The 17,092-nt window shown below is 37.5% G+C and overlaps 1 protein-coding gene across 6 annotated transcripts in view; it reads left to right on the top strand.

The window, feature by feature from the left end:
- The window catches only part of LOC110104411 (anthranilate synthase alpha subunit 1, chloroplastic-like), a 59,902-nt gene that overhangs the window by 2,076 nt on the left and 40,734 nt on the right, over positions 1-17,092 (top strand). For all 6 annotated transcript variants that reach the window (XR_003703255.1, XR_003703254.1, XM_028701269.1 and 3 more), the window contains one exon: positions 12,359-12,510. Coding sequence is in view for 4 of the 6 variants with exons in the window: in XM_028701269.1 (XP_028557102.1) it covers positions 12,359-12,510 (152 nt within the window). In the remaining 2 variants the exon portion in view is untranslated. The remainder of the gene's footprint in view (positions 1-12,358; positions 12,511-17,092) is intronic.

Below are 17,092 nucleotides of genomic sequence, written 5' to 3'. Positions count from 1 at the left end.
TGGAGACAAGCTCGCAAGCTTTCTCAGAGAGAGAAGGAAAGAGGGAATTTGGACAAAGCTCGCAAGCTTTTCCAAACAACAAACCTGCAGGTTTATATTTCAAAAAATCAAATCATCACTTGCTAAAACATCCACAAACCAACTCATATTTATAGGCAAGAGAAGAGAAACCAAACAGCCACAATGTCCTTTCATATTCATAATATAAATGAGGGAAATGAAAATCCAACAGTCAACTTCAGGAAATAAAGCACCAAAGCCACGGAAAAGCCCCCCCATCAGCCACGGGATAACAGCCCAGGCGGAACCCGAAGAGGCAGCCGTGGGAACCAAGGAGGCAGCTATGGGAACCAAGGAGGCAGCCGTGGGAACCAAGGAGCCAAGGCAAGGGAACCCAAGAGCCATCAATGGGAAACGATTAGACAAGGGGAAGGAGAAGAGACAAAATTAATGAGCTACTAATAAATTAATAAGTGAACTAAAAACATAGCTCATAATGAGCTAACTCTTAGTTCAATAAATGAACAAAAAACTAGATCATAATGAGCTAAATTCCAGCTCAAAAATTAATGAGCTAGCAAGCTCAAGGGAAGTCAAAACCAAATTTTTTTGGGTTTGATTTAACCCCCCCTTTGTCTATATCAATTTCACTTGTAACAAAACATTGGATATTAAAAATAAAAGGATATTCTTTTCTTCCGCTGTGCAGAAGATAAACCCAAGGTTATAGATAAATATTTATCTTGATGTAATATAAGGGATCTTAGAAAACCTAGAAAGATTCTTTGTATTTGAGAAGCATTTTTAGCACATAATGTATCAAATGAGAGATTATTCTGTGTGGACACCGGACAAGAGAACCGTCCGATTTACGCTCAGGTACTCAGTACCGCTCGGTATAAGCCTGGTACGCGACGTGGCACATTTTTATTGGGTCTTTGAAATCCAGGAAGAATAATTTTTCATATCAAAGAGCCATAAGATAGGAGAAGCAAGTCTTCCATCTCTATTCCCTTCTTTTTCTTTCATCTCCTCTAATCAAAATAATCTTTAGAAGCAAGTCTTCCATCTCAATTCCATTCTCTTTCATCCCCTCTAATCAAAATAATATTTCTTGTTAATGCCCAACCAATTCTATAACATTAATAAATGGCGTTCACATGTTTGAGATATTGTTTGTAATAGGCCAAACTCTCAAATATTGAGATATTGTTCACTTTGACTTAATGACCTCACGATTTTATCCCACCAATGTAACTTTCTGATTTGCCACCTCCCAAGAGTTCTCTAATATGAGCATTCTTAACTTTAGAGCTTCTAATGAAATTCTAACCGTTATATTAAAAGGCGCCTCAACTTTTAAGAGTTTAACTTTATCTTAGTTAATCAACTAATTAATTAAAATAACTTTTGGAAATTCATTTAATTACTAAATTAACGAAATGAAAACAAACTCTAATTAATTTAAAACTAAATCTTTTAATTAATAAACAAATTAATTAATTTAATTGAGCAAATAAATTTAAATTTAATTAATTGAGTAAATTTTAAAATACATTTTAATTGATGAGCTAAACAATTAATTTTAATTTAAAATTTAAATTAAAACAAAACAAAATTAAAAATGTAAGTAGCAGTACTACGAGGAGAGCCACTCTGGTGAAGTTACATACTTTTAAATTAAAGAATAAAATAATAGAAAAATCGTTGTTCACACTAATCAACCTAAATACAACACACACCAACTAAGCACCAAACTCCTAAAATTGAAATCCAAACAAAACAAAGAAAACTCCAAACTCTAAGCAAGCCTAAACTCTTGATGCAACCAAATTTAAAGATTGCAAACTAATCAGATCTTCCTTTCTTAAAATATAAATATAAACGTAAGATCGCAACTTAAAAGACATTTTTTTATAGATAAACACGAAACATGACATATCGACGCGATTACAACCTTCAACTTACAAAATTTTTGAGAAAAAAAGATACAAATGGAATGGAAACCGTGGACATAAGTAGAATTTGTAGTTGGTTAAAATCATCCAACTAATCTTGAAGACAAAATTCCAACCTATGATGCACAGACACGGATACGGCGACACGGACATGACACGACACGGACACGGGACACGGCTTTTTTTTAAAATATAGGACACGGGTACGGCGCGGACACGACAATACATTTTTTATATAGTGTATATATATTAATATAATATCATATTAAAATTGCAAATAATAATAAATGAATGACATGATAACTTGTCTAGCTTATAATATAAAATATTTAGTATAAAATATCTAGTACAACCACAAAAATATAAGCAAATAATCACTTACTACAACATCAAGCATTCAAGCTTCAACTATTAGGATTAGCTTTAGAGGTTTGTTTTTGGCTTTCAATATCATCATCATTGAATATCACTGCTTTCAACTCTGGTTCAAGAAGAGAAATATTTGTAATTGTGCAAAAAAGAGGAGATTAAAATACCTTCATTGCCAAAGAGAAATGAAAATGAGAATATTCGATGAATGAATATTAAATGCAGACGTTGATTTCGTGTTGTGGATAGAAAATAAGAAATTTAGTTTAAATCTCATCAAATATAAGAAATTATATTTTAAAAAAATTATAAAATATTTAAGATACGTGTGTCGGACACGCGTGTCTAGATTGTTTTTAATATTTTTTAATCGGACACGTTTTCGGCGTGTCCGACACGTGTCGGAGGAGTGTCGGACGAGTGTCGTGTCGGACACGGTGTCGGACACTGCACGCCTCTTTGAGCAGAAGTGTCGGTGCATCATAGATTCCAACAAGCGGATGGCATGGGTCCCACCAAAGGAAGTTCTACCGATCAAATCCAGAATGAACTATACAAAATTTAGGAGAAAATGAATTTGTGTGTAGAAAAATATGAAAATAGAAAGCGTCTTCTTCAAGATCAGTTTAATCAAGAAAAATAAATTATTCAAAGAAAGTATGCGGCTTTAATACAAGAATTGGATGTTATTCATTCGACGTGTCATAGAAGTTCTTAAGCTATCTCATCAGGGGATGAGATCTCTCAATCAGAGGGCAATTGATGTAGGCAAAGTTTCGGGTCCCCCCTAGTTGTCGAATAATGCTTCATATTCCCCTTGTTGATGCTTTAGTTTCTCCCCCATTGGTTGCCGTGTGATGCTTTAGTTTCCCCCTTTTGGCAACTATTTTTGCTTCGATTTTCCACCATTTACTATTGCTTTTTTGCTTTCTAATTGCTGTAGTTTTTGAGGAAATCCTAGTGGTTGTTTGGGTGGTGTATTTATTACATTGCATTAAATGTTTTTTTCTTTTCTTCCCTATATATAGTGGATGTTTTCCTACAATTAGAGTAAGAGTTTGACTGATTTTTGGAATGTAAATCTATAGGTTTTCACAAGCTTGCAAGTTAACCTCCTTCTCCTTCCCCTCTAAAACTTTATCTCGATCTTCTACCCCTTATTCTCTATCCATGGTTCCTGCCCTATCTTTATCCTTATCAAAAAAAAAAAAAAGTTTTAAGGGTGTAGTTGTGTCAATATGTAAAGTCTCATGTTTGTCAATGAAAAGTGTCTTTACGTTGTAATTTTTGTTGTCATGTTTATGTTTTAAGAAGGAAGACCTGAGTCCTTTTGGTGCGATCAAATAATACACAAACAAATTATATGATTGTAAATAACTAAATGTCTTCCTTAAACATAAACATGACAAATATAAACCATAAACCTTTTATATATTTTTGAGAAGAATAATTGATGCGGACATCCAACGGTGGGCATTAATCAAAGGAAGAGACCAAGATCGACGGCCGAGATCCCTTCATTTTATCTTATTATATTAAATGTAATTTTTATTTAATTATGCATTTTTCTTTTTACCCTTACTTAAGGGATTTTTTTTATATAAGCCCAAGGGGAAAAAGTGTCTTTTAGTTTCTTTTAAGACCTATATATAGAGGCCTTTGCTCTTGTATTAAAACATGATGGATTATCAATAAAAAAAAATTGCGTTTTGCACTTGGGTTCTTTGGGAAGAACGTTAGTGAAATCCCTATGGGAGGGAGTCGGAGTTTCCACCAGCCGCAGTATGGGTCCGGGCTCGTGGGGTGAAGTCCCTTGGAGAAGGGCAGCGTAGTACCCGTCAGCCGCAGGATATGTCCGGGCTCGCGGTTGTATATTTGATATTTTGTTTATTTGTTTTTGTTCCTTCTTATTGCTCTTCGTCATTATCTTCATCTTCTTCCTCCTCCCCATCTTCGTTTGGCCGCCAGATTCTAGCCTCACTCGAAAACCCCTCTTTTCCCCGTCCAACACCCACAGCCAAACCCATGCCTGACCCCATGTCGCCGGCCTTTATCCCTCTAGCCGCCGATCCACTCTCTTCCTCCATCCAAGCTTGTTTCCTATTTTAGATTGAGTTGAATGTGAGTAGATTTGAAATTCAAAATTAATCATTGAGAATTTCAAAATCTTTCCCTCTTTAATTAATTCTATTTTAGGAAAGTTTCCATTTTTATCTAATTTGAATTTGAAATTCATATTGGACTTGAAATAATTTACCCAAATCGCTTACCTAAATTGAGGAGTATTAATTATTCTAATTAATCTCCCCATGGTCTATGCTTGCCGTCTGCCCTCTCTCCCCTCATGAAGCCGCCAGCCCCATTAATGGGCATCACCATGGTTTTTCCTAATGTGGCCCAGCTCTCATTTGAATTTTGAATTCAAATTCCCAAACTCCACTTCCCTCCAAAACCCCTTCCTTCCTAATTTGGATTGTTTTTAATTTAGAAAGAGATTTGAATTCAAATTAATCAAGTTTGAATTTCAAATCTTTCATAATTAATTACACCCTATGTGGAAACTCCCTTCATTCAATCAGTTAATCAATCCTGAAATTAATTGATTAATTGATCCTTAACTCACATACATTGAACTTGGACACCTTTCTCTCCTCTCTCTCATGGTCAGGCCCCTCCAATCTCTTTCCTATCTAATTAAAACTCCCAATCAAGCCTCCAATCAACCATTAATGCTCACTTAATTAGCCAGCTCCTCCTAATTTCCATTACTCCCAAATTCTGATTTGGAAATTCTTAAACGTTCAACCTAACTGCCCACTCCTTAATTTCCTTCACAGTATCTTCAAAATTGTTGGTTTACCGTTTACTGTATCTCTACTCCAGCAATTGTGCATTGCTGTTTTGTACCCAGTGCATTCCCAAATTGAAGTCCAAAGTTTCCAACGTCAAACAGCAGCATGTCCAAGTTTCGTGATTACTATATAGTGCTGTCCAGAACTTTCTGAAGCAGTAAAACTGCTGACCAGAAGTCTTGGTGAGCTCTCTCTCTGCTGACCTGCAAGAAATCCTTTCCTTAGCAGAGCATTTTTTTTCGTTCTACATCAATAATACAAGTGAGGTGGGAATCATGGATAGAGAATAAGAGGTTAGAAGATCAAGACGAATTTTAAGAGGAGAAGGAAAAATGAGACTAGCTCACAAGCAAAAAAAACTTGCATGTTTTTACATTCCAAATATTTTCACAAAAAACCCTTTTTTTAACTTAGGAAAACAGTCCCTATATATATATATATATAAAATACATTAAATGCAAGAAATAAAAGCACCATCCATTCAGCTAATAGGAACACAGAAAAATAGCAACAAAACCCAAGGGACAACAGCCAAGGGGGATACCGAAGCAACACACAACAGCCAGGGATATAAAAATCATGGACAGCTGCCAAGGGGGGAATCCGAAGCAACACACAACAGTTAAGGATACAAAAAATCATGGGATAGTTGCCAGGGGGAAGGGGAATTCGAAGCAGCACACAACAACACAAAAATTGAAGGGGCAACCAAATAGGGAAGGGGGAAACCTAAATTATTGTTTACATCAATTCTCCCTTGGTGGATAAATCTCTTCTCCTGATGAGATAGATTCAGGACTTTCAAGATGTTCTGAAGGCGTCATTTCTATTTCCTGAATTAAATATTCAGATTTCCTTCATATCATATTCTTTACTTATTCAAACTCGAAATAAAGTTGGGGCTTCTTAGCTTCATATCTTTATGTACACAAATTTATTTTCTCCTGAATTTGGTATAGCTCATTCTGGATAGGATCTATAGAACTTCTTTAGGATGACATCCATCTGCTTTTTGGAATTTTGTCTTAAAAAATAGTTGGCTGATTTTCATCCATAACAGATTATATTACATCATGATTGTCCATTTTTTATTTTTTAAAGAAAAGAAAGGAAGACACATTAAAACCTAAAGCTCTAATACTAAATTGTTGCAATAAAAAAAAACAAAAAATCATAGGATTGCAAACAACTAAATGTCTTCCTCAAACATAAAGATGACAAACATAAACCATAAAACTTATATAAATTTTTGAGAAGAAAGATACAAGTGAGGAGGGAACAATGAATAGAGAAGAAGATGTTAGAAGGCCAAGACAAATTTTAATAGGAGAAGGGAAAATGAGACTAGCTCGCAAGCTAAAAAAACCCGTAGGTTTTTACATTCCAAACATTTTCACCAAATAACTCTTTTTTAACTCATGAAAATAATCCCTATATATAGAGAAAAGGTATTAAATGCAGGAAATAAAAGCACAATCCATTCAACCAATAAGAACATAGAAAAATAGCAGTTAAACCCAAGGGATAATAGTAAAGGGGGATACCAAAGCAACACACAAAGGCCAGAGACATAAAAAATAGTGGACAACTGCCAAGGGGGGAATCCAAAGCAACACACAGTAGCCAAGGATACAAAAAACCTTGGGATAATTGGCGGGGGGGGTTTGAAGCAGCGTAGGGGGGGGGGGGGGGATTTGAAGCAGCGTACATCAACACCAAATACTAAAGGGGCATCCACATAGGTAAGGGGGAAACCTGAAATCTTGTTTACATCACCTTTGTAATCTCTTTTTTTAGTTGCATCATTTTGGTTTCAGAGTTTTAGGTTTTTGTTTGTCTTACTTCTTTCTTTCTAAGAAAAAAAAAGGCATTCCAACAACCAAAGTTTCAAATCGAGATGAAATATAATCTGTAGTTGGTGAAAATTAGCCAACTAATCTTGGAGGAAAAATTCCAACAAGCAGATGGGTCCCTTCCCAAGAAAGTTCTATTAGTCTAATCCATAATGAATTATACAAAATTCAGGAGAAAATGAATTTGTGAGCAAAAAAATATGAGAATAAAAAGTGTCTTCTTCAAACCTAGTTTAATCAAGAAAAAGAAATAATTCAAAGAAAGTATACAACTTTAATACAAGAATTAGATGTGGCTCATTCGACGCGTCATTGAAGTTTTGAAGCTATCTCATCAGGGGATGAGATCTCTCAACATGAGGAGAATTGATGTAGGCAAAGTTTTGGGTTTCCCCCCCTTGGTCGCCGAATGATGTTTCATATTCCCCCTGTTGATGATTCGGTTTCCTCCCCCATTGGATGCCGTTTGATGCTTTAGTTTCCCCCTTTTGGCAGCTATTTTGCTCCAGTTTTCCCCCATTTACTGTCGCATTTTCGGTTCCTATTTGCTATGGTTTTTGAGGAAATCCTAGTGGTTGTTTGGGTGGTGTATTTATTACCTTGCATTAAATATATATTTTTTTCCTTTTCTTCCCTATATATAGTGGTTGTTTTCCTGTAGTTAGCATAAGAGTTTGAATGATTTTTGGATTGTAAATATACGGATTTTTACTAGCTTGTGAGCTAGCCTCCTCCTTCCCCTCTAAAACTTCATCTCGGTCTTTTACCCATTCTTCTCTATTAAAGGTTCCTGTCCCATCTGTATCATTCTTCTCAAAATTTTTTGTAAGTTTTAAGGGTGAGTTGTGTCAATGTGTAAAATCTAGCGTTTGTCGTTGTAATATTTATTATTATATTTATGTTCTAATAAGGAAGACCTGAGTTCTTTGCAATCTCTTTTTTTTGATTGCATCAACTCTCCAAGGCTCTCTAAGCTGCAGCTCCTAGCAAATCCTGCAGTTGCAAACTCTAGCTTCTACAATTGCTAGCTTCGAACACCTGCAAATAAAAAAGCAAAATCAAGATAGAGTGGTAAACAATAAAAAAAAAAAAAAAAACTAGTACTGAAAGAGAAAATGTTGTATTAAAATAAAACTGGTACTGAAAGAGGAAAGCTAGTATTAAAAAAAAGAGAAAACTAGTACTATAGGCAAAGCCAACATTGATACAAAATACTAGTATTGGTGTCGAGGCAGTGAAGTGTGCAAAATTACACAACTGTTGTTAAAACCCGACAACTTTTAATAGAGGTCGTAAGTCTGACTTTAGTTAATGTGTTAGGGAAAATCTCTAGGTAAAAGTAACCTAACTCAAAATCTCACATGTATGCTACTTTCAATGAAATCAGTAAGTCCCAACCTTTTAAACCCTTGGCTACTTTCAATAAAAGAAGTATATGCTAAAATTCGTGTCAGACAATACAACAAGAATGCAGTTTTGAATTTGGGTTCCACCACACATCACTCCTCTATATCTGATGTTGTTAACTCCATTATTGAACATTTTAAAACCTTATACCACCCTCTATCGCCTACTCATAATAATATGGATGTCTTCATTGTTGGAACTTGTATAGCCACTTCAATGCCTCAAATCCTTATCCAACATGTCACTGATTATGATATTAAAGCAACAGTTTTTTCAGGAGCTTCATCATCAGCTCTAGGACCAGATGGATTCAACTTTCATTTTTACAAATCAGGATGGCACATTATAGGCCCGATTTTTTGCCAGTCTGTTTGATCTTTTTCCCAGAATGGTTCTCTCTCTAATAGTGTGAAAGCTACGGCTCTAACCCTCATACCCAAATCAAAACATGCCACAACTTTTTTAGACTTCAGACTAATTGCCTTATGCAACGTTCTTTACAAAATCATTACAAAAGTTTTAGCCAACATACTCAAATCCATGCCATTGATTATAAAAGACAACCAAGCCAATTTTATTAAATCTAGAATTTATACTGACAACATCATCCTTGCCAAAGAATTCCTTTCACTTGCTAATAAGAGGAGTGATCATATATATTTTTGCACCAAGCTGGATATTCGCAAAGCATTTGATACAGTTTCAAGGGAATTCATTATTTCTCGGCTTGAACAAAAAGGCTTTCCTAGCACCTTGAGTAAATGGATCTAAGCCTGTATTTTTGATGTTAATTGCTCATTTGTGATAAATGGAGCTTTAGAAGGCTATTTCCCCTCATCAGCAGGTCTTAGGCAACGATGTCCACTTAGTTCTTACCTTTTTTGTATTTTCATGGAAGTCTTCTCAGCTCTTCTTGATGAAAGAGATTTTGTGGGCATCAATTTGAATGGCTTCAAACTGATCCATCCACTATATGCGGACGATCTTTTGGTTTTTGGAAAATCGGAGGTGGCTAATTGCAACAAATTCATTGCTATTCTCAACTATTTTGCAAATGCGTCTGGTCTCCATGTTAACTTTGAGAAAAGCTTTATTATGGTTCACAAGAGTATTAAAATCACTAGGCCATTTGTCATACTCTCTCCATTCCTAATCTTAGCTCTAAAATCTCTTATTTGGGTATCTCTTTCTCTTTTAAAAGATAATTTGTGACTGATTTCTCCCCTCTAATGGAAAATATCACTATGAAACTAAATTGATGGAAAGCAAATATCCTTTCTTTTGTAGGTCTCCTATAATATCTGAAATTCACCGTTCAGAACACCATTGCATATTGGATTCGAGGTTCGATTATATCTATGACTGTTATTAAATTTATTAGGGAGTATTCATCTAGATTTTTATTTTATGTGGATATTACCACTGCTAGGAAATTGAGATTGGTGTCTTGGGACAAAGTATGCAAACCAAAAATACTCGAAGGACTGGGGTTGCCTTCCATTCCGGTCCTTCAATCCGCTTTCAATTGCTCAGTTATTAGTATAATGTATAATCATTCATCTCCCATATCTTCATGATTTATCATGTAATACTCCTCTCCTTGGAGCCTTGTTTTGGTTTTTGCTTCCAACTTCTGGAAATCCATTTACTCAACTGCTGCTGTGGTTAGAAACTCTTTTAAGTTTCAGGTTACTCCAACCTCTCACATCTCTCTGCATTGGGACCATTGGTGTGATGACTTTACTCTTGCTGCCATCCATGATGGCAATGCATTGCTTCAACTTTATGACCAAAAAGCTTTTGTTAAGGATTTAATCATCGGGAATCATTGGAATTTGCCGAATTTTCTGCCTTCATATGTTGCAAACGCTATTAAAGCCATCCTATTTATGATTCATCGGTCAATTCCTTAAACTGGGAAAACTCTACTATTGGTACTTTCGGCCAATACCTCAAAGAATTTTACAAAGACCAACCAGTTTGCACATGGTCTAGTATGATTTGGTACAAAATGTATGCATTGAGATTCTATACTTTTGCTTGGCTTTTTGTTGGACTTAAAACTGTAGATATTTTACTTCAAAGAAATATTCAGGTGGATCATACTTGTCGTTTATGCCACTCCTCGAACGAAAGTATTTTGCATATTTTCTTTGAATGCAACTATTCATATTCAGTTCTACTTAGCGTCATATCGGGGTCATTTGCTTTGCTTCTAAGACCCACGATTTTGCAAATGCTGGTTTGGATTAATGATCAAGAAAATCTTGAGGATCATACTATAAATTTATATTATCTCATTGTTTTTTGCGCTATCTAATTTATCTGGAAAGAAAAAAAAGAAGAGTTTCAGGAACTTTATGCATAGTAACTCTACCACCTACACCAATATTAAGAATGCAGTTTTTACGAAGCTTAGCAAGTGGAAAAATTTGGACTATCTTATAGGTCTTTTGTAAGGATTTTTGGTTGTTTAGCATTTTTTCTACCTGATGGTTTTGCGCTACTAGTGGGAGGCTATATCGATTTTATGATTACAATTATTATGCTTGTAGGGACCTTACTTAGCCACAAACAGTGACGTGCCTCGTTCTACTGGTCACTCCTTGGATGGCCTTTGGGAAATCAGGGGCCTGCATCTCTTCTTCATGAATAATCTTAATCTGACTTATACTAAGTCCTAGCTGCTATGGCTTTTGAGGCTTCGTGCATTCATGTTGTTGTTTAGATCAAGCCTTTTTGCTGTTTTGTGGCTCTCAACCCTTGTTATGCTGAAGCTAATCAAATTTTGTTAATTTTTTATCATTCATTTTGTTTTTGGCTCACTCGAGCTTGCTCCCCTTTTTTATGGAGAACTTTGTTTCTTTTCACAATTTGTATGTTTGAGGCTTTATTAATATTCAGGCTTTGCCCAAATTTCTCCTCAAAAAAAAAAAAAAAAAAAAAAGTCGACGCAGTAATAATCTCTCCTCGTAAATAAGACGTTCGTCCCTTAACCGCTAGTAGGAACTTCCTAGGAGCTGCAGACAATAGCTAGAAATGCCCACCGAATCTCCCGCCTTCCTCCGCGCTGCGCGACCGCGAGGTCTTGCCGAGGCGTTAGATGCCGGGGCCAGCCTGGCCGTGGCATGGCTGCCGATGGCCAGAGTATTAAACCAGGTACCATAAATACTATATTCTGATCGAAGTAAATGCAGGCCTATCCTCTCGCTTGACGGGAGAAAAAGTAAAACGATGAAAGGTGGAAGGTTAAACAGCATTGAGTACCGCAAAACTAACATTCCATCTCCCCAGTCCGCACCTAAATCTATTCAATGCACGGGGCCCCTGGATCCGTAAAAGCAACTCTCTGCCCGGCTCCTAGGCTCGTCCAGACCTTTCTTCCCTCCCTCGTCTCAATGGCTTACATAAACTCCTCCGCTCCCAACCATTTTCAACTCCTTTCTTCAGCCATCTCCTCTCTCCGTCCATCCTGATGGGGGCCTTAGCTTTGTCGCCTCGCGTCTCTTCATTCAACCTCCATGCTAAACCGTATTAGGAGATGAATAATTCATTGTGCTTTCCTCTTCGACGATGTTGTCATTGGCGGCAAATCAGTGGAGGGACGATTGGCCCCTTTATTTTGCTTCTTTTTGCACGAACACCCCAGGGGATAACCCAGCCTAATCAATTTCAGTTTTTGCTTGCATGATTCGGCTTATTATACGGTTATTTTGAATACTTTGATACTCCAAGTTCATTTCAAGATTCATGTCATTCCCCAGGTTCCAGCCAGCCTAAATATGGTTTTTAGGAGTCCATTAAGCTTTGTATCTTATATAAAATATGCTAATTTTCGATATGTTTGGAAATCTGAGGGATTTATATTATTTTAAGGCTTTAATTTGAACAACGAAAGTGGCTTTCAATTGCTTTGTAGGTGGATGGCTGGGTTATTTCTCATATGACACCATGCGATATGTTGAGAGGAGAAGGCTTCCATTTTCGAGCGCTCCAAAGGATGATAGGAACCTCCCTGACATCAACTTAGGTTTATATAATGATGTGATAGTGTTTGATCATGTCGAGAAGGTATCGCAGTTGTTTTCTTTCAAACTTTGATAACGTAAATTTACTGTGTGGTGTTATTTCTTGGTAATATTTGACTTCGTACCTAATTTATCCTTTTTTTTTTCTTTCTTCTTTTTATTTTCCTCATTTCTTAACCTTTTCAATTAATAAATTGTTTAAATTTTGAAATCGTCCAGATACATATTGAAATGATCCCCAGCAGAAACTTTTTCTTTCAGATTGGATGTGCTAATTATTATTATGCTTGCTTTGATAACTACTAAAGAAAAGAACAGAGAACGAGACACAGAGAAGTGGAAGAAGAATAAAATGGAATTGATATATTAACGCAGGTGTACAGTGATCTATATATAAGCTGTCTAGAGATAAGAATTGATCAAGTGCATACACGTGTAGAGTGCAGATAATAAGTAAAGAATTTAAAGATTGCAGGATCCTTGTGCTGACATGGATATACTGTTAATAGGCCCCCTCAAACTGGTGCATCTGAAGGTGTAACTAGTTTGTTTCCCAATTGTTGAAATCAAGAGATAGACAGAGCTTTTGTGAACACGTCGGCTATTTGGTCTTTGGTAGAGATGTGATGTATAGTGACTTCATTATTCTTGATGCAGTCTCGTATGAAGTGACAATCGACTTTGATGTGTTTTGTTCGAGCATGGAAGACGGGGTTATTGGCCAAGGCTGTTGCTGAAGTGTTGTCACAAAATAGTGGTATTGGTTGCGAAACAGAGCAGTTAAGTTCGTTATGTAGTCAACAAATCCATATGATTTCAGCGGAGGCCAAAGCTAGCGCACGGTACTCTGCTTCAGTAGAAGATCTAGCGACTACTATTTGTTTCTTTACACTCCAAGAAATGAGGGATGAGCCGAGGTAATTGCAATAACCGGAGATTGATTTACGATCTGTGGAGATACCGGCCAAGTCGGAATCTGTATAAGATTGAAGACGTATTGAGTCACGAAATATTGGTAGACCGATATGACACGTACTTTGAATGTATTGAAGTAGTCATTTAAGAGCTTCAAAGTGAGCATTGGATGGATTCTGCATGTGTTGGCAGACTTTATTTACTGCGAAAGAAATATAGAGTCTAGTGAGAGTAAGATAGTGAAGGGATCCAGCTAGTTGACGATAGAGTGTGGGGTTGGGGAAGGCGGTTGAAGTGGAGGGTTTGGAAGAAGATTTAACCGGGGATGGAGTTGCGACGGGTTTGCATGCGGACATACATGCTTTGAGTAAGATAAATTCAACAAACCTGGTTTGATTTAAGTGTATGCCGTAAGAGGTGTGAATAGCTTGAATGCCGAGAAAGTGAGAAATTGAGCCAAGGTTTAGCATACGAAATCGATTGTGGAGTTTTTGTAGGAGATCTTGGATGGATGATTGAGAGTTACCTGTTAGGAGTATATCGTCCACATAGACAAGGAGATACATGAGGATGTTGGATTGATTATAGATTAGTGAAGACGGGTCAGAGTCACTGGTTTTGAAGCCGAGGGAGTGCAGATGACTGGAAAGGGTAGCAAACCACTAATGAGGTGATTGCTTTAGACCATAGAGAGCCTTTTTCAGTTTGCAAACGTAGTTAGGATGTATGGTGTCAAGGAAGCCAGGTGGTTGTTTCATGTAAATAGTATGGTTTAAGTGACCGTGAAGGAAAGTATTAGACACGTCCAACTGATGAATTTGCCAGTTGTGATGAAAAGCAATATAGAGGAGAATCCGAATAGTTGGCATTTTCGCTACCGGACTGAACGTGTTCGTATAGCAAGTCCGTATTTCTTGATTGAAGCCTTGGGCGACTAGGCGAGCCTTGTATCTGGCTATAGTGCCATTAGCTAGGAATTTTGTACGAAACGTCCAGCGACAACCAAGAAGATTTTGCGAGGAGTGTGGGGGGACAAGTTCCCACGTTCCTTGGGATTGGAGAGCTTGAAATTCGTCAGACATGGCCGTTCACCAGTGTTCAAATTTGTTGGCCTCGGTGTAGGTTGTAGGATCGGTGAGATTTTGTTAATGTAAGAGGTTGAATATGGTTTTAGGTTTGAGATTTCTAGTTTTAAGATTAGTTTGGATGTGATGAGTTGGTTTCGGGATGGGTGGAGTAGTACTGGTATGCAAGGAAGAACCGGATGTGATATTGTTTTGAAGTTGAGGAGAAGGTGATCGGTTACGGGAAGATTGAGTGAGCTAGGTAGTGTCGGGTGAAGAGTTAGCTGGAATGGATGGATTGCATCTAGAGGTAGGAACAAGTAGAAGGGGAGGCAACTATTGAGAGGATGGTATGGAGTTGACAGAATTTTGAATTTGATTGAAAGGGAATATGTCTTCATTGAAAATTATGTGCCTAGATACGTAGATTTTTCCCGTATGGGGATGAAGACAGCGATACCCTTTTTGAGTAGTAGCTTATTCGATAAAGACACAAGGTAACGAAAAAGGGGATAGTTTGGACTTGGTGTAAGGACGCAGCCAAGGATAACATAAACATCCAAAATTTTTCAAGTGAGAATATGAATTAATTTATCGTATAGTTTGGCATAAGGACTGAGGTTGTCGAGAGTGGTGGTCGGTAACCTATTAATGAGGTATGTAGCTGTGTGAAGTGCCTCGATCAAAGTGAGGAATGAAGATTGGCTTCAAAGAGAAGACGAATGGTTTCTAGAATATGCCTATGTTTTCTTTCGGCAATGCCGTTTTGCGTTGGAGTGTAAGGACACGAGTATTGATGATTGATACCCCAGTGAGTGCAGAGAGTTTTGAATTTATTATTAATATATTCTCCACCACCGTCAGATCTGAACGTGAGAATGTGTTTATTAAATTGGCATGCAATCATTTTGTTGAATTTGACAAACTTAGAGAAAACTTTGTATTTATGACGAATTGGATAGATCCAACAAAATCTTGAGAAATCATCTATAAACGATACGCAGTAATGATAGCCTTGCATTGATATTTGGGGAGATAGGCCCCATACGTCCGAATGCATGTTCAAAAATACATGAAGTAGTGGTTTTAGATGGAGAAAAAGGGATGCGATGGCATTTTGCCAGTTTATAGGAATTACAAAACTGAGAAGATGAACTAAAACATTTGTTGGGTAGACTTTTCTTTAGACTATGCTGCGTGCTAGAATTGGGGTGGCCGAGCCTACGATGCTAGAGATTAGGAATGGTTTGTCTGGAAAGCAGAGCTAGAGTGTTGTTGGAGGCGGAGAGTTGAAGAGGATAGAGTCCGTCAATACACGGACCCTGAAGAAGAAGGTGGCCGGTTTTCATGTCATGAATTTTGAAACCGTTAGAGGAAAACATGATACTACATTGGTTGTCAGATGTTAAGCGATGAATGGATATAAGGTTAAATGAAAGGTTGGTACATGATAAAGATTTTGTAAATTGAGATTACCAGCCGGGATGGGTAGTATTCCTTTACCGGAGTGTTGGACTGGAAGATTATGTCCGTTGCCAAGAATAACTTGATTATTTCCTATGTAATATTTGGGTGACGCAAGATTGATAGATAAGATGTAAGGTGATTGGTAGCACCACTTTCACGAAACCAATCAGAGTTGGTTGTGGACTCAGTGGGTGAAAAGAGGGCAGGTTTTTGAGCATCTTCACTGTAGGATGAATCGTGACGATGCCAACAACGAAGAGCAGAATGTCCTTTATTGAAGCAAATCTGACAAGTAACGTTGGAGGAAGAATTCCTCTCGGACCGACCGGGATAGCTTTGAGTTGATCGGCCTCAGTTGCTGCGACCGCGATTAGATGTATTTCGACATCTTCCATGACCACGATAAGCTGTAAGGGCCATCTGGGTTTCAGTTACTTGAAGATTGTGGAGATCGCGAGTGATTTCGTTAGCAAGATTATGTTCTTCGGTACTGAGGAGGGTATAAAGATCATCTAGCGAGATGGGATTTAGATTGGTGCCTATAGCAGTTTTAAAAGCTTGATATTGCGCTGGAAGTCCATTCAACGTATAGAGTATGACGTCCTCAGGATCTAGGGGATTACCAGTGGCGGTAATAGCATCAACCTTCGCTTTGATGTTAAGGAGGTATTGGGTCATGCTTTGATCTTTCATTGAGGTGTGATGAAGTTCGTTTTTAAGGTAGATGAGACGAGATTGCGTAGTGGACTAAAGGCGACGAGCGAGCGTTTCCCCGATTTGGGCGCAGTGTTCTAAAGCAAGAACATAGGGCAAGATTGTGGGGGAGATAACCGAGTAAAGTGCAACGGCTAGGTTTTGATCTATAAGAATCCAAGTATGATAGGTGTAGGGATTTGAATCAGATGAATCTTGAGGGGACGGACAGTTGCAAGAACCATCAAGAAAGGTTTCAAATCCATATGCACGGAAAATTTTAAGAATTTGTGAGCTCCAGATGGGGTAGTTGTTGGAACCAGGAGTAGTGGAAATGATGTTTTTGATGTTCCTAACCAGGAATTTGATTTGAGAGGGAATCGGTAGAACCTTGAGTGCGGGAGGTAGGATTAGATGTTGTAGCAGGCGAAACTGAGGAGGACTCCATGGGAGGGAGGGGAGCGACGAAAAGAACTAGGTATCACA

This window comes from Dendrobium catenatum, unplaced genomic scaffold (genome assembly GCF_001605985.2).
Source record: "Dendrobium catenatum unplaced genomic scaffold, ASM160598v2 fragScaff_scaffold_1664, whole genome shotgun sequence".
Lineage (NCBI taxonomy): Eukaryota > Viridiplantae > Streptophyta > Magnoliopsida > Asparagales > Orchidaceae > Dendrobium > Dendrobium catenatum.
This window is presented reverse-complemented; position numbering and strand designations above follow the sequence as displayed.